We start from the raw sequence: 26918 nt of genomic DNA, 5'->3' as shown, positions 1-26918 counted from the left end.
GGCACAGTTTCAGGCCATTTCTTCTCATCCTATGACCAGATAATAAGGGGGGACACTGATGGGGACCTGATACTAATGATAGGAGGAAGAGACTGACCCCCCACCTCACTACAACCTCCTTTCAGTAGTTATAGAGAGCAATGAGGTCTCCTCTCAGCTTCCTCTTCTCCAGACCAAACAACCCCAGTGTCTCTGTCTAATCCTCAGAACAGACTTGTTCTCTAGACCCTTCCCCAGCTTTGTTGCCCTTCCCTGGACACGCTCCAGCACCTCAACATCTTTCTTGTAGTAAGGAGCCCATCACTGAGCACAGTATTCAAGGTGCAGCCTCACCAGGCTTCCCCACTCCTGCTGGCTGCACTGCTCCTTGATGCCAGCCAGGATGCTCTTGACCTTCTTGGCCACCTTAGCACACTGCTGGCTCCTGTTCAGGTGGCTGTCAACCAGTACCCCCAGCTCCTCTGCCAGGCAACTTTCCAGCCACTCTGTCCCAGGCCTATAGCATTGCATAGGGTCTATGGACTCCCAGCATAGAAAGAATCTCATCATGGGATGAAGCCTCAGACAGCAACGTGCCTTGAAGGAGTCCTCAATCTAGTAAACTATTCTGACAAAACTTATCGTGAGCCCAAGCTGAGTGAAAATTCAGCCTTTTTTTCCCCCCTCCTGTAACAGAATTATTTGCAGCCTGTTGGCAAAAGGAGCAGGCTTCTCAGGCAGGTTTTAAAACAACAAAGGAATACATAAAATTGGGTTTAAAAGTAATTCCATCAGGGAATTGCTTGGTGTGCTTCAAGTCCCTGAAGGTAATGAAGTGGGGGGTGGGGGGGAAGAGTTAACAACATGGTCTCAACGATTCACAGAGACTAGCTAGCAGCCAGACTGACTGAAGAAATGCCTTTTAGCCTTACTTGTGGGGGCAAAAAAGAGAAGTGATTTCTGAGGCAAGAGTAGATGACTAAGACTAGAGATAAAAAGTTATGCTCCTCCAGTGACAAATCTCTCCAGCAAGCCTCCAAATCACTATCATTTGAAGGTGCAAAAAATACAAAGATCAGCAAGGCTCTAATCCTGAAACCACCTCATTATGTGCTTAACTTTGAATTCAGGGAGTTGCAATAGACACACAAATGCAGCTAATAAGCTGCAGGAGTGAAAAGTCCTCTTCTCGCCTAGGTGCTTCTGACTGCACTACAAATCTCTTTCCACATACACTCTTTAGAAATGCCATGCCCAGAACACCTCAGTTGTTGCCTATTTGATTGTTACTGCTCTTTAAGGGGCTGCCTGAGCTACACCAGTTCAGTGCAATCAGATATAAACAGTGGAGGAAAATAAATAGAGACCCCAGGGTTTAGTTCAAGTATTGATTGCAGCCACTTAGTTCTCTCTGATGGATCATCAAGCACACATCCTCTGTGGGAGCCAACACAGCCTTCAGAAAGGGGAATCAGTGAGCAAACCAGCACTGAGCCCCAGAACTCCGTGGGTTCTCCAGGCATTCACACTGTCAGAGCACCTAAGCTGCCTTTGCCACGCAGTCTGATTCAGGACAAAGGTCTAACACTGAGTCCTCCTCTCCACAGTGGCCTGTCTGTTCAACAGGGGACTGCACAGCTCAGTCATAAGCCAGCTCCCTCAGGCTGCCATGCTGAAGATGGTCCTCTGTTTAAATCCTGCTTTCACTGGTCCTGGAGTCAGCACCACTCTGTTTCTCCAGCCTGCTTACAGAAGACATTGACAAACCCAGGTGCAGTATAAATCACCAAACCTTACAGAAAGAAGGACATCACTGCAGAAACACAGCCACAGATTGCAACAATTTGCAGCACCAGAATAAAGGCACTTTCCTGGGGCAGGTTGGGATGAAATCCCTGCTGGGAAACATGGAGAGAAGGAATTTGGAGCTGGATCTACTCCATCTTACTTAGTTTATCCAGAGTGATGCTGTGAATGAACACAGCCTCTCACCCCTAATTCTCACACAGGTTCCTTAGCAACCTGAAGAGCAGCTGCAAAAATCCCCACTTCTGTACCTAGGAGAGACTGCTGAGGGAAATGAGGACTTTTAGAGTCTCTCTGGGCCTTCAGGGCTGTACTGCCATGTGGAGTCAGCAGCAGGCTGCTCAAGCCTGCCACAAAATCCTGCCACCTTCATGCCGTACTGCCTTCCACCCAGGCTTTTCTTTTGCATGCTAACCTTTAAATGCCACCAACACTGAAAGTAGCTACTTGTAGCTGCTTAATGCCTGCACCCCTGTCATACCCAAGAGTGTGCCAAATGGGCTGTGAGCACACAATAATCATTAGCTGGGTAGATAAATACATTAAATGACAATTTTCAACATCAGGTGTCATAAACAAAACTAAGTCCTTTTTGGGTCTTCTTGGATTATTTGTATTAAATTTGGATCTCTGGATCAAAGAAATTACCTGTGCTTTAATCCAGGACTGAATGATACTTGCCACTCATTAGCTTGAGGCTCATTTAGCTTGGAGAGGAGGAGCCTGAGGGTGACCTCCTTGCTGTTGATAAAGCTGTGCAGGGGGAGTGCCCAGAGGCAGGAGCCAGGCTCTGCTGGGGGATGCCCAATGCCAGCACAAGGGGCAGTGGTGGAAGCTGAGGCAGAGGAAGTGCCATGGAAACAGGAGGGAAATATTTTCCTTGTGAGGGTGCCAGAGCCCTGGAGCAGGCTGCCCAGGGGGGTTGTGGAGTCTCCCTCTCTGGAGATACTCAAGCCCTGCCTGGATGTGCTCCTGTGTGATCTGCTCTAGGTGCTCCTGCTCTGGCAGGGGGGGTTGGGCTGGATGAGCTTTGGAGGTCCCTTCAAGCCCCAAACACTCATCCTGTGCTTCTGTGACATGTGACAAGCTGAACAGAACAGAATGTCTCTCACAAGCAAGAGCTGTGCAACACCTCCAACTCGCACTGCTTTGGTGGAGGGCAGTCGCCCTTCACAACTCGGTTATATTATTGCCATTTGGGTCAGTTTAAATCCAGCCTTAACCCCTTGCTATTAGATTCTGATCAAACCACTCATGTGTTGGCCTTCTCCTGAAGTGCAGGACAGGAATCTTTCATGCCTTGCCAGCTCAAATAAGCAGGTGGTTATTTTAAGGGCCTGCCTGATGCATGTGCTTCACATCCTCCTATATAATTTACTGGAATTTGATGTTTGAGTCTGTCAGCTCTCCTGTCCTCCTAGAAAAGAAATTCTCTCTCTTGGTGATTACAGCACTGAACATTTCCATACACCAGGGCAATTGCTCCACTTGCCACAAACCCATTTATTAGTTTCCTGTTAAAAGTGTTAGGGGAAAGGCAGTCCTCCAGTGTTAAACCCTGCATTAAACCATTTCAGACTTTCTAAACAACAACAACAACGAAGGTTCTGCCTGGGGAGAAGCCTATCTTTGATGGCTTCAGTTCACAACTTGAAATTAAATCTAAAACACATACAGTTGTATTTCATGTTAAAGGGAGGAGGTTATACTGAAGGAGTTGGGGCTGTTCAGTCTGGGGAAGAGAAGGCTCCAAGGTGACCTCATTGTGGCCTTCCCGTATCTGAAGGGGGCTACAGAAGGCTGGGGAGGGACTGCTCAGGATCTCAGGTAGTGCTAGGAGTAGGGGGAATGGAATGAAGCTGGAGGTGGGGAGATTCAGGCTGGAGGTGAGGAGGAAGTTCTTCCCCATGAGAGTGGTGAAGCCCTGGAATGGGTTGTCCAGGGAGGTGGTTGGGGTGCTGTCCCTGGAGGTGTTTCAGATCAGCCTGGCTGAGGCTCTGGCCAGCCTGATCTAGTGTGAGGTGTCGGGATTGGAACTGGATGATCCTTGTGGTCCCTTCCAACCCTGACTGAAACTATGATACTATAATCTTCTTCCACCAGAAAGTGGTTACCTATGGTCCACCTGCTGCAGTGTGAGGTGTCCCTGCCCATGGCAGGGGGGTTGGAACTGGCTGAGCCTTGAGGTCCCTTCCAGCCCTGACAATTTCTGTGATTCTATGTTTTGCCTGCTTGCCTCAGAAAGGTTCTGTTTTGTCCCATACAACCCAGGAGACACTGGGCAGAACAGGGTTAAATGTGATGCTGTTTGTTTTGAAGTAAGAGCAGCACTTGGGGTCTGATTCTCACTTCATCTGCTCTTCGAGTGCGAGACAGTTCTCCAGCTGGTGCTAACTGCACAGGGCTTGAAGTTCTGAGCTCTCCCAGCTTTTGAGCAGCCTGGGCCCCATGGAGGGCAGCAGGGATGCTGGAAGCCTGCTCCTCCTGACGGCACCACCAGCAGCTGGTGAGGGAGGTCTGAGCGCGGGGCAGACCTCCGCGGTGCGCCGCTCCAGCACTGACAGCAGCGTGGGCTACACACACCTCTACTATTTCCAGTGTTCAGACTCACAGTTGTTATTTTAACTCCTCCTTTTATCAACCCCTCAGCCTACTAGGAAATTGGTTGATGCTGGTAGAATTCCTGCTGGGAGAGCAGACTCCATTTCCCTGCAAAAATCACTGCGCCAGTGCAGCACAATTCCCTGCCAGCAAGTGACAGCTCTGTGACAAGGGAAATGCTCCACCAGGAGTTTCACCACAGCACTTTCCAAAAGAGATGTGAGCTGCCACAAAATTCTCCTCACCCTCTTGCAGGAGCTTTTAATATGGGGAGAAGGGATACCAGGAAAAAATGAAAACCAGGTTGTGGCTGTGTCTTTGGGTGCAGCCCAGGATGGGATCGGCCTTGCAGCACAGAAGGGCCTGGGCTGCATCCAGAGCAGCACTGCCAGCAGAGCCAGAGAGGTGATTCCGACATTGTGCCCTGCTGAGACCTCACCTGCAGTGCTGTGTGCGGCTCTGGAGCCCTCAGTATAGGAAGGACATGGAGCTGATGGAGAGGGTCCAGAGGAGAGCCATGAAAATGCTCAGGGGGTTGGAGCAGCTCTGCTATGAGGCCAGGCTGAGGGAGCTGGGGGTGTTCAGCCTGGAGAAGAGGAGGCTCCAGCGAGACCTAATAGCAGCCTGCCAGTACCTGAAGGGGGCTAAAGGAAGCATGGAGAGAGACTGTTTGCAAAGGCCTGCAGGGACAGGACCAAGGACAGCGGCTTCAAACTAGAGCACGGCAGGTTGAGATTGAATGTGAGGAACAAGTTCTGCACCATGAGGGTGGTGGAACACTGGAACAGGTTGCCCAGGGAGGTGGTTGGGGCCACATCCCTGGAGATATTCAAGGTGAGGCTGGAGAGGGCTCTGGGCAGCCTGATCTAGCTGGGGATGTCCCTGCTGACTGCAGTGGAGTTGGACTGGCTGAGCTTTGGAGGTCCCTTCTGGCCTGGACCTTTCTGTGATTCCAAGATTCTATGGTTGTTTAAATCTCTCTTGCCATGCTGCCAAAGGTCCATGCTGAACAAATTGTTCAGGTAAAGTGAAGAGCACAATAAATGGAACCCAGCAGTAAATATGATCCTGTTCTGTCTCAGACTCCTCCTCCATCTATTCCCATTCCTGCATGATGAAGCTGCTAACCTCTACAGTGACACAAACTGTAAGCAGCAGTCTTCTTGGAGGAAGTTTGCTCAGCTGCTGGCATAAGGGAGGTGATTTTTGCCTCTCTGTCAAAATCATGCCAGGAGTGCAGGTCTTGTATCTCTGGTCCTCACTAGGGTTGGCTACAGCTGCCAAGCAGGACCTATATATTTATTTGACTTCACAGTGCTTCCCTTCCTCCCATGTTTGAAAGATAGAAGAATGGAATCTGGCAGTGAGAGAGGTCAAGCTTGGCAGCTGAGTGTCATGAAGGAGAAGGAAAAGTGTTTTCCTAATGCTCCACTAATGCTCTGTTCCTCAGTGGGCAGCCAGCAAACTCCAGCTCAAAAGCAGCTCTCTTCCACAAAACACTTCATGAAGAAGAATCAGACTGTCAAGGGCCTTACAGTCAAAGTAGAGATTATCTTATCTAGAAGGAGACAGCAGAGTGCAGTAAGTTGGGACTTGCTCTTTGGAAGGCAACTGCTCTGTTGAACTTCATGCCCCAATTTCATGGCAACCTTGTGGAGACACTAAGTGGAGTCAGAGCTCCTTTAGCAGAGGCAGGGAAGTCAGCCAGAGGAGTATTTCCCAGGGACACAAGAAATCAGTCAAGCCTTGCTCACCTGTTTGAAATGGGTGCTTAACTAAACCTCCTTACTGGAGGTTAGGGTCACTTCTGGCTCTGCAGAAACACAGCAGGTGAGTCTGTGCTTCCATGCTGAGCATGCCTCAAGCAGCCATCCTCAGCACCTCCCCTGCAGCCCTGCTAAGCTGTTGTATTCTGGGGATGGGCTGAGTTCAGAGAAGCTGGACATCCCATCACAGAAACATTCAGCTTGGAAAAGACCCAAAGGGATCACCAAGGCCAACCCAGAACCCTGCTCTGCAAGGCTCACCCCTAAACCACAGCCCCAAGCACCACAGCCAAACCACCTGCAAACACAGCCAGCCTTGGGGACTCCACCACCTCCCTGGGCAGCACATTCCAAGCCCTCACGACTCTTGCCTGGAAAAAAGGTTTCCTAATGTCCAGTCTGAACCTCCCCAGGGGCAGCTTGAGGCCATTCCCTCTTGTGTTGTCACTAATGACCTGGGAGCAGAGACCAGCAGCAACCTCTCCACAATCTCCTTGCAGGGAGCTGTAGAGAGCCAGGAGGTCTCCCCTCAGCCTCCTCTCTTTCACACTAACCAGCCCCAGCTCCTTCAGTTGCTCTTCATCAGATTTCTTCTCCAGGCCCTTCCCAGCTTCCTTGCCCTCCTCTGCTCTGGCTCCAGCACCTCCACATCTCTCCTGCATTGAGGTGTCCAAAACTGGTGCCTCATGTTTCACCTGTCACTGGCTTTGGGCTGACCCCAAAACATTGTGGACATTATGTTCATAAATCATTACAGCAGCCACAGAAGAGGCAACTTAGATCTAAGAGAAATAAGCCCTGGATCTACCACAGAGCAGGAGCTTGTAACACCAACGACATCCACAGCACAGGTGAAATCTATCACTCAGCAGGGCTGCAAGAGTGGCATGAAGAGCACTGCAGCCACCTCAGTGTGATGTCTCTGACCTCAGCATGGACAGGAAGGCTAATCATAGAACCACAGAATTGTCAGGGCTGGAAGGGACCTCAAGGCTCAGTCAGTTCCAGCCCCCCTGCCATGGGCAGGGACACCTCACACTACAGCAGGTTGCTCACAGCCACATCCAGCCTGGCCTTCAAAACCTCCAGGCAGGAGGCTTCCACCACCTCCCTGGGCAACCTGTGCCAGTCTCTCACCACTCTCATGGGCAACAACTTCTTCCTGACATCCAATCTCAATCTACCCACTTGTAGTTTTGCTCCATCCCCCCAGGTCCCATCACTCCCTGACACTCATCTCTTTTGTGTTGTGGTGACTGTCCAGAGGTTGAATGGCTGTTAGCTGCCTGAAGCAGAACAGCCTCAACTGCTATGGCTATGAGGAGTGAACAGGGTGGGGGGAAAAAGTGCTGGTGATCTATCTGTGCAGCACTCTGAGGGCTCCACTTCACATGCCCCAACTGAGCCAGTAGAAGGGTGGCTGGTAGAGGAACTGATGAGTAGAAAATTGGCTCCAGAAAGACTGTCACTCACTGGGTAAGGAGAAGAGAGGCTGGCAGAAGCACTTGCAAAATGAAAGTCTTCAGAAACTCTGACTGCATGCTTCCCACAAACAGGAAATATTAAACACCTTGGAGATTATGCTCTCTGCCAGACAAGTTGCCTTCTCTGCAGGATTTGTTGCACAGGACAATGAATTCCATCTCAAAATGATGCTGCATGGTTCTAATTTCTGGTGTCCCCTCACCTTGGTGTTAGGAAGAATGGACAGGATGAGCTCTGCTGCCAGCAGCTGGGATGATCTGCAATTATCTGAACTAATCCTGCTCAGCATATTGAACAATCAGGGCTCTGAGTGCCTCACTGTGCCTGGCACGGGACCACACGTGGCCAGGATGATACAGAACAGCAAGCCCAGCACCCTACATGAAGTGGCTCTCACAAGAGTGGAGCAGCATCCCTTGGCTCATGAAAATGCCAGTTTGCAGCCTGCAACCCTTTGGTGAGGTCACAGACACCAGAGCAAAAAGGATGCAAAAATCAGCAGTCAGTAATCCCCTCTGGTCCTTCTGGCTGTACAGGAAGGAAGTGGCTCTTCCATCAGCAAAATAATCAACCCTGGTGAGCTCCAGTGCAAGGCAGGGGGTGTACTCCCCTGGGAACTGGTTACTTAAACTACCATCATGAAAACAAAAAGGACTCTCTCTTGCTGGCCATATGTGGACCTACTACAAAACTGCCCTGGTTTCATTCCTCTGCCAGACAACACACAGGTCAGGTTAACTTTATGTGACTTTGAAGTGATGTGCCAGGACAATCAGATCCTGGGCTGCATCAGAAGAAGTGTGGCTAGCAGGTCGAGGGAGGTGATCCTCCCCCTCTACTCAGCCCTGGTGAGACCCCACCTGGAGTACTGCCTCCAGTTCTGGAGCCCCTATTCCAAGAGGGATGTGGAGGTGCTGGAAGGTGTCCAGAGAAGGGCCACGAGGATGATCAGAGGGCTGGAGCACCTCTCCTATGAGGACAGACTGAGGGAGTTGGGGCTGTTCAGTCTGCAGAAGAGAAGGCTCCCAGGTGACCTCATTGTGGCCTTCCAGTATCTGAAGGGGGCCTACAGGAAGGCTGGGGAAGGACTTCTCAGGATCTCAGGTAGTGATAGGACTAGGGGGAATGGAATGAAGCTGGAGGTGGGGAGATTCAGGCTAGATGTGAGGAGGAGGTTCTTCACCATGAGAGTGGTGAAGCCCTGCAATGGGTTGTCCAGGGAGGTGGTTGGGGAACCCTCCCTGGGGGTGTTTAAGGCCAGGCTGGATGAGGCTCTGGCCAGGCTGATGTAGTGTGGGGTGTCCCTGCCCATGGCAGGGGTGTTGGAACTAGATGATCCTTGTGGTCCCTTCCAACCCTGACTGATACTATGATACTATGATACTATGACACCCTCATGATACTCATCAACTCTGGCCCTCTTCGTTCCTGGCCCATGATCAGTCTTACAGGACAGACCATAAGCAGCTGTTCAGCACCCTCTGTGCACGCTGGAAAAGCTTCTGGAAGCTTCCTTAGCACAGCACTTCAGTCACCAAGAAGGGAACACGCATTCCTTCCTACAGAGGGCATGGGAACCATTGCCACGAACAGTGTTCCCTCCAAACCTCAGTATCCATACCCAATTACACTCACTTAGAAAACAATGGGACCACTTCCAGTCCTCCAAGCATCCTCTGGAACAGTTTGTTTCACCTCCAGCTTGCACAGCTGCTCCCAGACTCAAGGGACAACCCCGAAACTGTCTCCTTTGCACAACAGGAAAGCCTTCGGGACCCTTCCCATCCACAGGAATCAACCCTGGAAACCATCCTGTCAAGCCTCAGAGTTCCTCCCACATCCCCATGAAACAAAGACATCAGGTGCTGCAGAAAATCTCCAGGAGTGGCACAGAAACTTTCCTATCAGCACAATACCCAGCAGGATGCACAATGAATGGTGCATTGAGTACATCCAGGGGGGTTCCTAGCCTTGAGCAGCCAAGTCTACTTCAGAAGCATCCCTGCTCATGGTGGGGAGGTTGGAGTAGATGATCTCTAAGGTCCCTTCCAACCTAAGCCATTCTATGATTCTATGATTCTTTATGGGTTATGGAATCCTCCAGCTGAGCCAGGCACGAATGGAAGGACAAGGACATCCTTACTGTAGTCAGAAGTTTCCAGGCTCGTTTTCACTGAAGTACAGCAAATGAGTGAGTGCAAAGGCAATGAGGAAGGACAAGGATAACGACAAGAGATCACAGAGGAATTGATTGGCTACACAGGAAGCTGATGACTCTGAAAAGCTCCTCTTTAATTCCTATACAGCAGCCACCCCAAAAGCATTGCTCACAGTCACCATCATTCATTAGCTCCTTTTCTGAAGGCATTCCAATAGGAGCAGCAGATCTTAAAAGGGTGAGCAGTTGTTTTATGGACTCGTTCCTCCACAACGCTCTGCAAGGAAAAGGCAATGAGGAAGCAACCGTGCAGACAACAGTGAGGTACTGAACTTGCAAGGCAAGGGTGAAGGGAAGGAGGCATGCATGTACAACCTAATGACATGGTGAGATGATCATCGACCCCCTGAAGTCAGGGGGAATCTTTCTATTAACTTCAATGAGAGTTCAACCAAGCCCCAAAGGACAAAAGCAGAGCAGGTTGTTAAGGCAGACTGTGACAGTGGGAACAGGTTTTGAAGCATCCTGGAAGGGTTAATATTCAAAAGCATGGCCAAAGTCAGCTGCTTCCAGGCAGTGAGGCAGAGCCTGGATGCTCTCACTAGAGGAGGCTTCCCAGGCAGGAAAGGTGCCTTGGCCACAGGTACATTTCTAGATCATTACCTGTACCTTGTAGAGAGTTAGGACCCTCAGATTTCCACTGACCATGCACCATTCATTGTCAGGCCTGCTGGCTGCTAAACTCTGCCTGACTTCTCACCTTTCAGTGACTTATAAAAGAGAAAAAAAAGGGGGATGGGGGGGGGGGGGGAATGCAAGCTCCCGCAGGTTTGACCCTTTCCTCTCTCCAGTTAAATTCCTATCAGAACAAACCCCTCTGTACCCCTCTAATTTTACAAGATGGGGTCAGTGCTCCTTCTGTGGCCCACACGTCAGGGGGATGCATGGATCCTTCTTTTCCCTTCACTATCATCATTTTATTCATGCCTCTACACTGCTTCACTCCTTCTCTTCAGTTGCAGCTCCAAAGTGTCAGCCAATGTAGCATGAACCACTGAGGAAATAGAGGAATATTTAATGGGGTTTTTATGGAGGGATTCCTTGATGAGGTGATAAAAAACCACTGGTACCCAGCCCAAACTGTCCTCAGGACGATAACTATCATCATCATTGTGCAGGAAACTCAGGAGGGTTAGGAAACAAGCAGTAAGGAGAATAATGCTCTTTTGAGGTCCAGCACCTGATGAGCTAATAGAAAAAAAGAGTAATAAAAGACTTTGGTACATCAATAAGGAAACCTTTTAATGACAGATGTGGTGGTTTGAGCCAATGCCTTCAACATGTTGTCACAGATTTCAAGCAGAAAGGTAGAAAACTGCAAATGAATCGCTGCTGGGTGTGAAAAGGAAACCCAAAGATCATTCTAAACCATCTCATTGGAGAGAGATCCTCCATAGGACTGCTTGTACCAAAACAATCTTCCCTCTTCTGGTCTCTGCTCACTTCATGCTCTGAAGGGAGGCTGCTCTGCTTCTGCCTGACCCTGGCTGCATAGTTTTGGTGAAGTTCTAACCACTGCTCTCTCTCTCTGCTCCTTCCTCCCTTTGGGAACAGGGGCTGGGGGGCAGAGGGACAGCTCTCCTGCTCTGCTTGACCAGGGGGATTTCTCGTGGTGTTTGTGAAGTATCTGTCCAATATTGTTAACTCCTGGCTATTTTGTGCATCTTCCTTGCATCCCATTGTAGGTTGTGGTTTTGCCTGCAAACACAGCTGCCATTTGCTTCCAGCTGAGCTGGTCTGGCAAGGTTAATGTTGGGGCGGGTGGTGGGGGGTGGAAATCTCAACCCACCACAACAGTAAACATCTCTCGGCCCTAGTTCAGACTGCGGATCAGAGTTGACAAATGCCAGGCTGCTCCACACTTTGCATTGGCTAAGTCATGCTCGTCAGATGCTGTGCTACAGAAATATTAACACAGTTAACATCCCCCCCCAATCAATACAGTGAATTGCATTCATGATGCTGCGATCGATGGGTTGCTCTGTGCTGCTACACACAAACCCCTCAGGAACACGTTCCCGTGCCGAAGAGCCGCAGCATACTGCCTGGCTCCTTCGACAATCGCCAATCCTGCTGGCTGCTCAGCCTTCCATTCCTCCTCCCTCCCTTCCCAGCTCTCCTGTTTTGTTGTTAATTCATGCCACATATCTAAATGTGGGAGGAGAGCAACCAACCAATTATCGAGGATCAATTCCACAGAAACAGGTGAGGAAAACACAAGAATGCTTCACGAGATTCCGCTGGGAGGAAAGTTTATTTTTACCTGATTTGTTAGACACCCATATAATTGCCTCTGATGAGATGTGGCTCGTATTTCCTACTGCAATTGTTAATGGAATCTGCCACAAGTAGCTGCAAGACAAAGGAGGGGGAATCTAAGAACAAAAATACCGAACTGATTCTTCTCACAGCAATCAGGGAGCAACGGCAAAGAAATCAAAACACAGTTTCAGCAGAAGCTTAAAGACCTGGGTTCCAGCAAGGTACTTTGAGTTTTGCAATGCATTTGCTGTTAGCAATAAACCAACCAAAAAGGCATTCATCTTAAGGGAAAAAAATAGTAACCCTAAAGGATATTGAACATTGGGCACAGGCCAGCATCACCACATCAGGACTTGGTTTGGTGTCGGTGGGTTGTGGTTTTTTTTTGGCAAGGTTTTCCTAATTGGACACCAATTGGACAAAATGATTCAGGAAAGAGGGAATGACCATTTCCCACAGCAAGAAGAACCCTTCTGTTCCACTCACGCCGAGAAAGAGGAGCTGCAGGTAAAACGTGCTTTGATTTATAGGGACTCCAAAGGTTAAAAACAATATACTTGTCTAGCAGCTTCTTTAAAAGCTGTCTTGGGCTTTAGAGCTGCTGCTGCTGCTTCATAAAACCAGAACAAATGGGATGGATCTCCACTGCCTTCACCCATTTGCCAGCACTCACATGTGAGCAAAGCGGACAGACCCTGCTACATGTGGATGTGGAGGTAAGCCGCTGCAATCGGACCCCAACTGCCTCACGTTCCTCTCACTTGGAACAGATGTTCTAATCTACCTAAGGCTTCAGCAGGAGCTGACTGTATAAAGTCAGTCTTTGGGGGGAGGCATGGAAGGGATGAATTCCTGCCTGTTTTCATCATCACTAGACCAGGGGCAACGGATGGAAACTCCAGCACAGGAGGTTCCACCTCAACATGAGGAGGAACTTCTTCATTGTGAGGGTGCCAGAGCCCTGGGGCAGGCTGCCCAGAGAGGTTGTGGAGCCTCCTTCTGTGGAGCCTTTCCAGCCCTGTCTGGATGTGTTCCTGTGTGACCTGTGCTGGATTCTATGGTCCTGCTCTGGCAGCGGGGTTGGACTCCAGAGGTCCCTTCCAACCCCTGACATCCTGGGAGCCTGTGATCATTACCTCTACTCATGAACTCTTAAAAGTACCCTTTCAGCAGCCAGAAGAGACTTCCCTCCCAAGCCTGCCATGCTGTTTTGTACATCTGTCAAGGGGAAGCACTCAGTGCTGGCACAGGTGGTACCTTTGCCTGCAAAGCATAGATGCAGTTAAGCAAAGCAGCATGGCAAGAGAATGGCCTCAACTCAGGTATCACCTCACACTACCACTGTGATATCAAATATGTTACATCAGTTTAAAATGATTGCATTACAATGGGCCAGGATGACTGTGGGTGATGTCTGCATCAGCTTCTCCCCCACTAGTACACAGCACTGCAAAACTGAGCCTGTGGTGCTAAAAACATTTAGGTTTGCTCCTCTCACTTACCCAGAAGCCTGCTCCACTGGACTACAGACACTACCCCAACGTGCCACAGCTGCAGTCAATGCAGTCTGGGTTGCAAAGCCTGCCTTGGTGACCTGACCTGGAGGCTGAGGGAGGGACAGAGCCCTGCCCTGCCAGCTCCCAGCTGCCCATCCACGTGCAGTGCTCAGAGCAGAACTGCATGTGCCAGGAAACACTTGTCCATAGAGCAGTGATTCAGTAGAGAGGGGGAGGTTATCTGGGAAGCTGTACAGCTGAAAGAGCTCTGAGTGGCACTGGCAAGCAAACATGGCATTTATTGCCATATGGCAGAAGCAAAAAGGCCCCATGTGATTCTGGATCCTCTGAATACTGCTGTCATGGCATACAGGGAAAATTGTTAGCTCTACTCAGGCGCTGAAGACACACTCCACATGAGCACAGGCTTTGGATAATCAAGCTGTGGCATTCGGAGATGCTACTGCCTTTATCAGCCTGCCCACTCCTCGTGCTGACACTGCCACTCTCCACTGCACAGCTAGCAGGAAAGGAAGCCCAGTGGTGCATCAGCTTCTCAGCTCTCAGTCTGGGCTCTTTACACAAAGGGATCTTCATTGTTGGTTTAACTAACACTCTGGACTGTGAACTGGATTCATGAGATGAAAACATGGCTTGTGTCCTGCTGCTTCTGCTACGGCAGCAGTTAGCTTCTGGGTTCAACAGGTAAGGGCAGGCAGAAGATGCTGAGGAGTGAGGCACTGGAGAATATTCACACTCCTTCAAACACCTCACAGCTCTCTAAACACCCACGAGTGCTTGAGAGCCTGTCCAAAAAGGCTTCTAGGAAATGCATCATCTTCACAAACACAGCCAGCTCCAAACTCTTGCCTCTCCAGAATGAAACAGATGCTGGCAAACCACGATGGAGAAACATAAGGCAGCTCTCAGCAAGAAGCTCAGACACTGTTTGAAAGGACAGGAACTTTGGGATATGACAAATAAAGAGAGCACTGCATTTGCATGGTAAGTTTGTAACTCTTGAGTGCAGCTCCCAAGGGCAAAGTTAGTGCAGCCCAAGAGACAATGAGAGCTGCCTCTGTACCTCATCCAAGCACACATACACAGGTGGACAGCTGTCAGAAGGAACTTCACAGGGGGGCCTTGTGTACAGTGCAGCACTATTGCAGACAATAGTTTTGTATTCCCTATTATTTTATGTTCCCTGCAATTACTGAAATAGGGACAGACCCTTCTCTGAAAGGTGATGGAGCTGTGGAAGAGGAGTCACACAAGCCACCCTTCCTCAGAAAACAAGGATGGAATTAGTTGGGAAGATTGTTACTGGTAGATGCAACTTCTATCTCCTCAGGATGAGACATCCTGATGCTCTGGGCACACTCCAGAACCTTCAAATGTTATCCTCTCGGTTGTTGGTTTACCTGGTGAACCACAGACCTCCTTTTACCAGGCATCTGCAGAAACAATTTTTCCTACTTGACTGCTGCTGTTCTCTCTCTGTTAATCTGCTTTGCCCTTCCAGGCCTTTTCATTCTCAGTGAAACTGCTGCTGCTGCAAACACCTTTGCTAGATGTATATGAGGCAGATGTATCACCTGCCAAGAATTTTCCTTAGGATGGCCTCTCCTGCACATCATTTCTGAGTTACCTGTATGGACTGTGTTCTCCAGCTGTGATTAGGAAGAATCACAGAAACATTCAGGTTGGAAAAGGCCCAAAAGGATCACCAAGGCCAACCAGAACCCTGCCCTGCAAGCCTCACCCCTAAACCACAGCCCCAAGCACCACAGCCAAACCACCTGCAAACACAGCCAGCCTTGGGGACTCCACCACCTCCCTGGGCAGCACATTCCAAGCCCTCACCACTCTTGCCTGAAAAAAAGCTTTCCTAATGTCCAGTCTGAACCTCCCCAGGGGCAGCTTGAGGCCATTCCCTCTTCTTCTGTCACTAATGACCTGGGAAAAGAGACCAGCACCAACCTCTCCACAACCTCCTTGCAGGGAGCTGTAGAGAGCCAGGAGGTCTCCCCTCAGCCTCCTCTCTTTCACACTAACCATCCCCAGCTCCTTCAGTTGCTCTTCATCAGATTCATTCTCCAGGCCCTTCCCAGCTTCCTTCCCCCTCCTCTGGCCTGGCTCCAGAAGCAGCAAACCATTTTTGGCACATTGTCCTAGGTCACACAGAAAAGAGGCAAAAAAGGAGCCCATTTGTCTGTTTTCCTTCTGCTCTGTAGTAGTGCAGGTCTTTTATTTACTGGTTCTATGTTGGGACCACCAGCAGTGTGCTCCCTGTGTGTGTTTGACCAGGGGAAAACATCCTCTTCCTCCTGGCCATGTGTGCTGTGACAAATCACTTAGAGTGAAGAGTCTAGCCCTGAGGGCCCAGTGACTAAGGCAGCAGGACTGGAAGCAACCCCTTTGGTTCTCCTCCCCTCAAGAACATGTTTGCAGGCAGCACATTCAGCCCCTGGGTGAAACGGAGCTGATGAGCTGCGTGTCCAATCTGCCCGAGATGCCACTGAGCCTCAGAGCCATTCCGACACAATTGTCCCTCTGGGTACAGCTCTGATCACCTTATCAGGGAGCTAGAGGTAGCACACTTCATTGTGCCAAAACTAGGGGCTATTGCAGGAATGTAGGGAACCAGCTCCCAGGAGGAGGAGAAGAGACATCTGAAATTGGAACAGGCAAGGTGAATGTGAATGGTTCTGAGCACAGCACTGGTCACTCATAAAGCCATGTAGGAAAGGGGGATCCTGTTGAAAGGTAGCATAAATAAAGTGACAGCTAATAGAATTAAGTGGGGTGCATTAAAAAGAGTGTGGCCAGCTGGCTGAGGGAGGTTCTCCTCCCTTTCTGTCCTGGTGAGGCTGGACCTGGAGTATTGTCTACAGTTCTGGGCGCAACTTCCTCGTAACCAGAACGTGCCAAGCTTCCACCCACTACCAGCAGCAAATGCCATGCTCTGCCAGTGACAGTTGTCCCCTGAATTCAGAACTCAACACAGAAGTTCAGCCATCCCCAGCCATCACTCACTGAACAATTAAGACTCCTGCTCCACATCCAGAAGCTCATCATCTCTGGCTGCACTACAAGGAGCGCACAAGTGATGTGAGTGCCTCAGGTATAGAACTTCTGCACCTCAAAGCACACAACACAGCTCAGCTTCCCTGCTTCTTGGATGGGAGAGGAAGTGCACAATCACATGGAAGTAAGATAGGATATGATAGGATATAGAATAGAATAGAGTGGAGTAGAGTGGAGTAGAGTAGAGTAGAGTAGAGTAGAGCAGAGCAGAGCAGAGCAGAGCAGAGCAGAGCAGAGCAGAATAGAATAGAATAGAATAGAATAGAATAGAATAGAATAGAATAGAATAGAATAGAATAGAATAGAATAGACCAGACCAGACCAGGTTGGAAAAGACTTTTGAGATCATCAAGGCCACATCTCTCTCTATATCCTTCTGCTTTACAGACCTCTGCATTCAAGATTTCGGATCTATCTGTTCTTTATGCAGAAACCATATAGAATCCTTCCTACAGACCACTTCCATATTTCCTCTATCTGCTATGCTTTTTTTCCAGGGTAAAAAGCCAGGCCTGCCCTCAGTGCTCTAAAGGTCTGCCTGGGATGGTTGAGAGTGGTACCATTCTCTTCTCTCCTACATGCTTGATGTTGTTTTTAATGCTCCTTTCCTGCTAATCCCTACCCTACTCTCTTGGCTGTGTCTGCACACTCCAGCTGATGTTTCCTGATGTTGTGGTTTAGCTTTTCTGCTAGCCCCAAAGCCCCAAATGTAACAGCTCTAGGTTGCCTCCCCTCTCCCCTTTCCTTCCCTGTTAGGGAAAAGCATATTGGGCAGCAGGAGAAAAGAGAGGTACAATGACAAAAGCAAGAGTCTTGACTCGATTTGGAAGTGAAAAGGTTAAGTTAGGCAAAATATAAAAGGCATTTGAGTAAAGGAAGGTTACAAAGGCATAATGAAAAAGGGTAAACAAAACTGTATACAGAACCAGATGCAGCTGGCAAAGGATTCTGTGGATGCCAAAAGGATTCTCTTTAGATGCAGTGCCGTAGGAGTCTGGACCAGAGCGGCACAGGCCCCAGCCACAAGGCTACCACAGCAGCAGGGTGTCAGAGAGGTGAGGGCAGGACAAGAGAGAGAGGCAGGAAATGGCTTTCCCTTAAACAGGGTCGAGGGCAGGCAGTGGGAGTCGAATAGATTTTGGCCTGGGGGCCCTTCTCCCTGGGCAGGGGCCAAGCTTCTCTGCCCACTTGGGTCAGGTTTCCTTGTCCACCCGGGGCTAGGTTCTTTTCAGCCCACGTCCTCCTAACACAACTGAATATCACCTACACACCTCCAAGAACTCTCTCCTCAGGGAGAGCAGCTTCTGCAGCACTTCAGCCAGGACTCTTTTCCCCCTCACTATCAACGTTAGGCTTTGTTGGTCATTTTGTCTTCACGTCAGCCAGCACTGAGGGATACCTCTGTAACCCTGGAAATTAACTCTTGGGTTTACTACCCCTGCAAACTTCCTATGCCCAGAAGCTCCCACCCCACCCTTTCCTGCCCTTCATTATATGACTTAGGAGAAAACCCCCCAAGAGTGTAATGGATGATCACCCTCCAGTGAGAAAATCAACCAGTTAACCTCTCACTTTTGGGTTTTACTTGTTTTAACTGAGTTCTTCCCTCTTCTTCAAGTACTGATTATTTCCTTCTGCAACCTTTAATGAGGAAGCTGCCAAAATAATTAAAAAAGAGTGAAAATGACAGGAGGATAGATGCAGCTAGATGGAGAAGGCAGCAATTAATAGCCTTTGATTGTATACTGAGCTGGAAAATGAAAGGAGAACTGTGACAAGGTAGAGGAGCAGAGCAGTGTGCAGGCTTCAGACAAACAAACAAGCCTAGCCCAGTACATCCAGCATCAGGATAATAGGTGACAAAACCAAATTAAGTAGACTGCCTCTTAGCAGGGTCTAACAAGCATCACTATTTTCAAGTGTAGTGGCAATTACAGAATGATACAGGTGGGCAGAGGCCTTAGGAGACACAGCTCAGATGTGCTAAGAACGCAGGAACATAGTTTCATGGTAGGCAGCAAATGAAATCAGAGGAGGACACAAAGGCTGTCCACCGAGGGGCATCACACACAGCCAGTCAGGCCACATGTGATGAATGATTTGTCATCTGCTTTTTGTCCTCAATGATTTGCCACTTGCTCTTCTGCCTAATCCCTCCTACCGCAAGCATCTATGGAACTTAGTATCATAGTATCAGTCAGGGTTGGAAAGGACCACAAGGATCATCGAGTTCCAACCCCCCTGCCATGGGCAGGGACACCCCTGCCAGAACCCTGGCCAGAGCCTCAGCCAGCCTGGGTTAAACACCTCCAGGGATGGGGCCCCAACTACCTCCCTGGACAACCCATTCCAGGGCTTCACCACTCTCATGGGGAAGAACTTCCTCCTCACCTCCAGCCTGAATCTCCCCACCTCCAGCTTCATTCCATTCCCCCTAGTCCTAGCACTACCTGAGATCCTGAGCAGTCCCTCCCCAGCCTTCTTGTAGCCCCCTTCAGATACTGGAAGGCCACAATGAGGTCACCTCAGAGCCTTCTCTTCTCCAGACTGAACAGCCCCAACTCTCTCAGTCTGTCCTCACAGGAGAGGTGCTCCAGCCCTCTGCTCATCCTCGCGGCCCTTCTCTGGACACCTTCCAGCACATCCACTGTTTTCAGAGAAGCTGAACACCAAAAGCTGTTTGTACCTTCAAAGGTATTATTGGGCTGAGAAATTAGATTCTGAGTATTCCATACTATGCCAGCCTGGAAAAACAGCATTATGGACCCATCAGCTGGCAGCTGTGAAAGCTCAGTCATCACTCTTCTGCAACTCAGCTTCTCTGGGCTGAATTCACTTGAGCAAGGTGGCGTCAAATCAGCCCCTGTAGGGTACTTGGAATCATAGAGTCAACCAGCTTGGAAAAGACCTCAGAGATCATCGAGTCCAACCTATTACCTAATACCCAACACCTCCTGACAACTAAACCATGGCTCCAAGTGCCACATCCAAGCCTTTCTTGAACACCTCCAGGGACTGTGACTCCACCACCTCCCTGGGCAGCACATCCCAATACTTGAGGCCATAAGATGTGGCAGAGCTCCTGCCCATGTAGTGCAGCACCAGGTCAAGTAAGGGACCTGAGGGCACCTCCAATGGCACCAATCACCTGTGCAAGCAAAATAGAATAGAATAGAATAGAATAGAATAGAATAGAATAGAATAGAATAGAATAGACCAGACCAGGTTGGAAGAGACCTTCAAGATCATTGTGTCCAACCTATCATCCAACACCACCTAATCAACTAACCCATGGCACCAAGCACCCCATCAAGTCTCCTCCTGAACACCTCCAGTGATGGTGACTCCTCCACCTCCCCAGGCAGCCCATTCCAATGGGCAATCACTCTCTCTGTGTAGAACTTCCTCCTAACCTCCAGCCTAAATCTCCCCTGGTGCTGCTTGAGATTGTGTCCTCTTGTTCTGGTGCTGGTTGCCTGGGAGAAGAGACCAACCTCTGCCTGTCTACAATCCCCCTTCAGGTAGTTGGAGACAGCAATAAGGTCACCCCTGAGCCTCCTCTTCTCCAGGCTAAGCAACCCCAGCTCCCTCAGCCTCTCCTCACAGGGCTGTGCTCCAGACACCTCACCAACTTCGTTGCCCTTCTCTGGACACGCTCCAGCAAGTCAACCTCCTTCCTAAACTGAGGGGCCCAGAAAATGGGCTTCCCCATTCACTCCGTTCTGACAGTGATACCTCCCACAACTCACCATGACTTTCCCTGGCAAAGCTTGCATTGCTACACACAAAAAGCCAGTTTTTAAAAGCCAAGCTGCTTGCAAGGGAAGAGAAGGCTCCGGCACAGAGATTGAAACCCAGCACTTAAAAGCAGAACTGCTGAAACACTTTATAACTGCTGCTGGAAAAACTTGCAGTTTGCTGATTCCAAAATGAACTTCAGCTGGAAACAGAAGTTAATTGAAGGGGGAAGTGAACAGGAGTGAAGCTGAAATGTAAAGCACTGACATTACAGAATCGAGATGGAATTTCTAAGCCACTTTTTGCTTCAAATTTTGTCCTGATTCAGTAGAGGGAAATGTTTTGATATGCGGAAATTTTCTGTGGGATGGGAATCCGTTTCTTGCTCATCTGTTAACACTTACTAATCTCTGCAAAGCATGTTGAGAGCCTAACAACCTCCCAGGATCTCACTGAAGGCTATGATTAAAGCTATTTACCACGGAGATAATGGGAGACACAAGAGTGATGCAAAAGTAAAAAGGACACAAAGAAGAGCCACGAGTAAAGCTCCGCGGTTGAAACACCTGCCTCCCCGTTTTAACCACCAGAACTTCATGCCCAAAACACCAACTCTGTCTCTTCAGTCCAAGGTAAAAGTCTGGCACATCCAGAGTGGCTGCAGATGAGAACACTGCCACTAGTTTCCCATTCTCAGCTCTCCAGCTGGTGAATGCTGAAGCTTCTTGTGCACAGAGACATACCCTCGGGGCAGTAGCACTGAGTGTGAAGAGGAGACACCCTCCAGTTGTGGCCCTTGCCCACAGTGATGATTCCTTGATGAAGTCAGGATGCTGCCAGGGGCATTTCTTAATGAGGGGATACCTGGCCATGAGCCACGCACACCAACTCACATCATTGCGACCTCACGGACCAAAGGACACAACATTCAAGGAGAAAATGTGACCTGCTTGAAAGCAAGGAAGTCTTACAGAACAGAATGAAACCTAAGAATGAGGGATTTGTATTTTCACTTCAGTTGTGCACTTGGCTGACATGCAGAGAAGTACAAAGAATGGCCAAGCATTTAGCTGTGTGGCTGCAAAAGTTTTCTGGCTAATAACGCTGGAGCTTATCATAAAATAAAGGGCACAGAAAGTTGCTAACATGAACTAACTAAAGGATAGTGTCAAGCCTGGACATTAAACCAGTAGAGATTTCTCATTTCTTCTCCTTGTCAAGCAAAATGCAAAAAGAAGGCAAGAGAAGGTCTTTGCTTTCAGTGAATTTTGAATATTAAGAGAGTGGAGGGTTCAAAGGTAAATTGTTACTGGAAAACCTGAAGGTATAATCAGCCAACCTACAAAACTGTGAGTCTTGTTGCCATGACACCTGGAAGGATTTCTTCCAAGGCTGAGAGCACAAGTAGACATAAGGTAGCTAGTGGGAAAGCAGTGCAAGTTGTTGGAACAGCACAGGAGCTTCCTGCTACAGCCATGGAGAACACAGCAGCAGCAGGGTAGCATGTTGCAAACCATGCTTGCCAGGAGCTGTCTTTGGAAAGAGAATTTCAAAGCACCCTAGCCACCTCCCCAGGTTATTATGCAGTACAGTATCTCACTCAGTAAAAAGCATCCTGGGTTCCAGGAGAAGCCCATGTGCATGACAGGAGATCAGACACTTTGGTGAAGTGTGATGCTGCAGAGCGTGAGTTCTGTTTAATGGCTAAGCAGAGGACAGTGTATGAGTGCTGTGAATCTCATTCTCACAAGGCCGCAGGACAGAGAGGTTTCATTAGATTTAGTACATGTCAGTGAAGGGAAGGGAGGCTGTGCCCACAGGCACACACCACAGAAAATGCTCTTCCTACTCTCACAAGTATTCTTCCCAGAAAGAGTAATTGGCCATTGGAATGTGCTGCCCAGGGAGGTGGCGGAGTCACCATCACTGGAGGTGTTTAGGAAGAGCCTGAATGAGGCACTTTGTGCCACAGTTTAGTTGATTAGATGGTGTTGGGTGATGGGTTGGACTTGATCTCAAAGGTATTTTCCAACCTGGTCCATTCCATTCCATTCCATTCCATTCCATTCCATTCCATTCCATTCCATTCCACCTCCCACAGTGAGGCAGGGTGTCAGGGGACTACTTGTACCTTACTCAGCACAGAAGATAGCAGGCAGGAAGAGAAGGTTTAACTAACTTTGTAGCAAAGGCAAATGTGAGATGAAAAATTAATAAAGGGGAACAACCTGAAGGAACTGAGATCTACTGAGCACCTAAACCATTCTATGAATCTATGATCTGTTTGTCCTCAAGATGAGGAGAAACTTCTTTGGTGTGAGGGTGTTGGAGCCCTGGAGCAGGCTGCCCAGAGAGGTTGTGGAGTCTCCTTCTGCGGAGCCTTTCCAACCCCACCTGGATGCATTCCTGTGTGGACTGCCCTGGGTGATGCTGCTTTAGGCACAGGGTTGTACTTTGTACTCTATGATCTCTGGAGGTCCCTTCCAACCTCTAACCTTCTGTGGTTCTGTGAGCACGACTTGGAGTTCTCCACTGGTCATCTGCATATGCCAAGCATGATTTGAATCCCTGTGTTCAGAGTGAGAACAGTAAGTTCAGTGCAACAAGGAGAAGCAGGTGAAGGACACTGGTAAAGGTAACTGATTCAGCTGCAGTCCCCTGCAAGTGGAATGAAAGAGAGAGAGCAGCAGACTTTCTTATTAAATGAGAAGCTGCAGTTTGCCAACTTGCAACCCGGAAGGAGAGCACATAGGTTTTATTAGCTGGAGAAGGCCTGCTGGTGTCAGAACTGGACAGGGCAGGATCGTCACAAGTCCAGCAGACAACTTCTGACTGTGGCTGTGCATGCAGCTAGGACATGAAGAGAGCAGGACACAGTAAGTGTGCTACACCACCTTCATTGTGGGGATGCTGGACTTGAGCAAAATGAGGAAAGGAAATGCTGCTAAGGTTGGGATCCTGGGGTCCCAGGGGTTCTCCCCTCACCCACAACTATCAAAATGACCAAGAAGAAAAAGGTAAGATAAGGTAAAGAGAGCAGCAGAGAAATGAGTGCCAGTGACTACCTGACCCACTGGAAAGAGACTGCAAGACTGTGGTGCTGTTCACTCCAAGATCATTCAGGACCATGCTGAGCAGAAACGTTTCTAGCCCCTTTGTACCAGCAAGGGATGAGGTTGGGGTTTGGTGGACTCTGTAAATTAAAGACAGTGTTCCAGCATAGACTTCAGAGAGCTCTGACTTTCACACAGACTGCATTTTTCATCCATCAGTCTAGATAGAATGGAGTTAGGAGCCACGTAATCATAGAATCACAGAATATCAGGGGCTGGAAGGGACCTCCAAAGCTCATCCAGTCCAACCCCCTGCCAGAGCAGGAGCACCTAGAGCAGGTCACACAGGAACACATCCAGGTGGCTTCTGAGTATCTCCAGAGAGGGAGGCTCCACACCCACCCTGGACAGCCTGCCCCAGTATTCTGCTTTTATTCCAAGCTTGTTCTGACTCAACAATCTCATTTAAAAGAAAAGAAAAAAGAGTGACACTGAGCTGTTTTACACACCCCCAGCACAGGTGACTTATGGAAGAAATAGTTGTCTATTCTGGTCAAATAATAAAGGCAACTCTTCAAATAGGACTAAAAATATTAGCACAGCATGACAGCTTCTTGGTCTCTCCATTCCATGTTTCCAGGGCTCACTGCAAACCATTTGCTGCTGTCAAGGTGAGCTACTGATGGATGAGACTGTCTTTAGTTATCAAACAAATCATCACCACTCTTGCAGGATTGTCTAAGAAGGGTGCTGGTTGATGGTAGGCTGAACATGAGCCTGCAGTGTGCCCAGGTGGCCAAGAAGGCCAATGGCATCCTGGCCTGCAACAGGAACAGTGTGGCCAGCAGGAGCAGGGAGGTCATTCTGCCCCTGTACACTGCACTGGTTAGGCCACACTTGGAGTCCTGTGTCCAGTTCTGGGCCCCTCAGTTTAGGAAGGAGGTTGACTTGCTAGAACGAGTCCAGAGAAGGGCAAGAAAGTTGGTGAGGGGTCTGGAGCACAGCCCTGTGAGGAGAGGCTGAGGGAGCTGGGGTTGCTTAGCCTGGAGAGGAGGAGACTCAGTGGTGACCTTATTGCTCTCTACAACTACCTGAAGGGAGGTTGTAGCCAGGTGGGGCTTGGTCTCTTCTCCCTGGCAACCAGCACCAGAGCAAGAGGATACAGTCTCAGGCTGTGCCAGGGGAGGTTTAGGCTGGAAGTTAGGAGGAAGTTCTACACAGAGAGAGTGATTGCCCATTGGAATGGGCTGCCTGGGGAGGTGGTGGAGTCACCATCACTGGAGGTGTTCAGGAGGAGACTTGATGGGGTGCTTGGTGCCATGGTTTACTTGGTTGGGTGGTGTTGGATGATAGGTTGGACACAATGATCTTGAAGGTCTCTTCCAACCTGGTCTGGTCTATTCCATTGCATTGCATTGCATTGCATTGCATTCCATTCCATTCCATTCCAACAAAGCTCCTCAGACATTAATGCTTTGCACATTACCATTTTTACCCAGCAGGGTCAAAACCTCCCTGAGCTTTCTCCTTCATCAATGCCTCACCTGTGGAGGAATTCAATTCTTGAATGAGAGCAACCTACCAACTGAAACAAGCCAACAGGGTCAGCTCTTGAAAGATGGTGCCAGGGAGAGGATGGCTTCAGCCCTTAGTCCATCTGGATGGGTTTTGCACCAGGGGGCTTAGTTTTCTGAAGAGCATTGCAAGGTTTTAATAGAAGCCAACTTAACAGATGCCTCATAGGTGAGCAGAAATCAATTTGTAGAGCAGTTCTGCCTTTTAACTACTACAATTCATCTGCTTTGCCTGATGCTTTCAAAGGCTCTGATTAGATGAGCAGCTGGATCCACCTAATACATGTTTCAGAGGGAAGCAAAACCTGGAGATGTGGAAGGTGAGCCCATTGGAGTTTTCAACACAAATTATACTGCCAGGAACTGAGTAACAGTTAAAGTTTGGAGAAACATTTAGAATTGTGTGAGAGGGTGACTAGGAAGCTTGTATTTAGCCTTGAAAGATGCTAAGACTCTGGAGGTTACTTGTCCCTGATGGCAAGCTTCTTTATTTGCAGTGCTCATTTCATCTAATTGTCTCTTATTTATGCTTTCACTTTAAAATGATGCTAAAAAAGGCAACTGGATTGGCAGAGTCTAAAATAGCAGTTGATAGTTGCATCTGAGGGGAACTATTACATGCAGCTGGTGGAGAATGCCCAGAGGAGGGCCACAAAAATGATCAGGGGGTTGGAGCACCTCTCCTGTGAGGACAGGCTGAGGGGAAGAAGATAAGGCTTCAGGCAGACCTAAGAGCAGCCTGCCAGTACCTGAAGGGGCTGCAAGAAGGATGCAGAGAGACTGTTTGCAAAGGTCTGCAGGGGCAGGACCAGAGACAATGGCTTCACACTATAGAAGGGCAGATTCTAATTGGATATCAGGGAGAAATTCTTCACCATGAGGGTGGTGGAACACTGGAACAGGTTGCCCAGGGAGGTGGTTGAGGCTCCTTCCCTGGAGGTTTTCAAAGTCAGGCTCAGTGGGGCTCTGAGCAATCTGATCTAGTAGATGACCAAATGCATACCAAAGCTTCTCCATCACTCCCCTTTAGATGGACAGGGGAGGGGAGAAAATATAACAAAAGCCGTCTCTAAGATAACAGCAAAATGATAAGCAAAAGCCACAGACAGCATGGAAGTGAAAGCAGAGAGGCAGAGAGATGCTAATCTCTGCTGCCCACCAGCAGCATGGGGTTGGTCTTGGGCAGCAGGGCTCTCTAAGCCTGGTGGTTCCTCTGCAGGACAGACACCATGGACAAATCCCCAGACTTCCTCCTTTCACTTCATCCTTACACCTGAGCTGACCTCACATGGCACAGAGTACCCCTTTGGCTAGTCTGGGTCAGCTGCCCCAGCCATGTCCCCTCCCTGCATCTTGCCCACCCCTCACTACACTCTTGGGGCAGGGAAGTGTTGGAAGAACAGAGCCTGGATACTTGCTCTGCAGTAGCCAAAACACTGCTGTGTTATCAACCACTGCTGCAAAACACAGCACTTGAAGGATGCTTTGGGGAGAATTAACTGCAGGTCAGCCAAACCAAATAGAGCCTAGGGAGAAGCATTTCTCACAACCAGAAGCTGTGGAATGGTTTTGGAACTAAAGTGTTAAATTCCAGCTAGTGTTTCTGAGGTTTTTGTTAGCAGCCAAACCTTGCTGAGCAGACAGCAGCACTAATGTGCACAGACACAAACTTTAAGAGCACTTCCTATTATGATTTAATGATAATGCAACAACCAAAGAAGCCTCTAAAGAATAAAAAAGGCAAAACAGAAGATTTTCACAGAAATCTCAGAATCATAGAAACATTCAGGTTGGGAAAGACCCAAAGGGATCACCAAGGCCAACCCAGAGCCCTGCTCTGCAAGGCTCACCCC

The 26918-nt window shown here is 49.1% G+C and overlaps 1 protein-coding gene across 1 annotated transcript in view; it reads right to left on the bottom strand.

The window, feature by feature from the left end:
• Positions 1–26918, bottom strand: part of TRHDE (thyrotropin releasing hormone degrading enzyme) — a 299761-nt gene that overhangs the window by 69364 nt on the left and 203479 nt on the right. Inside the window, exon 10 of the mRNA XM_068164774.1 lies at positions 12119–12207. Coding sequence (XP_068020875.1) covers positions 12119–12207 — 89 coding nt within the window. The remainder of the gene's footprint in view (positions 1–12118; positions 12208–26918) is intronic.

This window comes from Melanerpes formicivorus, unplaced genomic scaffold (genome assembly GCF_026170545.1).
Source record: "Melanerpes formicivorus ecotype bairdi unplaced genomic scaffold, bMelFor1.0.p_v2 SCAF_3, whole genome shotgun sequence".
Lineage (NCBI taxonomy): Eukaryota > Metazoa > Chordata > Aves > Piciformes > Picidae > Melanerpes > Melanerpes formicivorus.
Note: the sequence above shows the minus strand (reverse complement) of the source record. Positions and strands in the feature narration are given on the sequence as shown.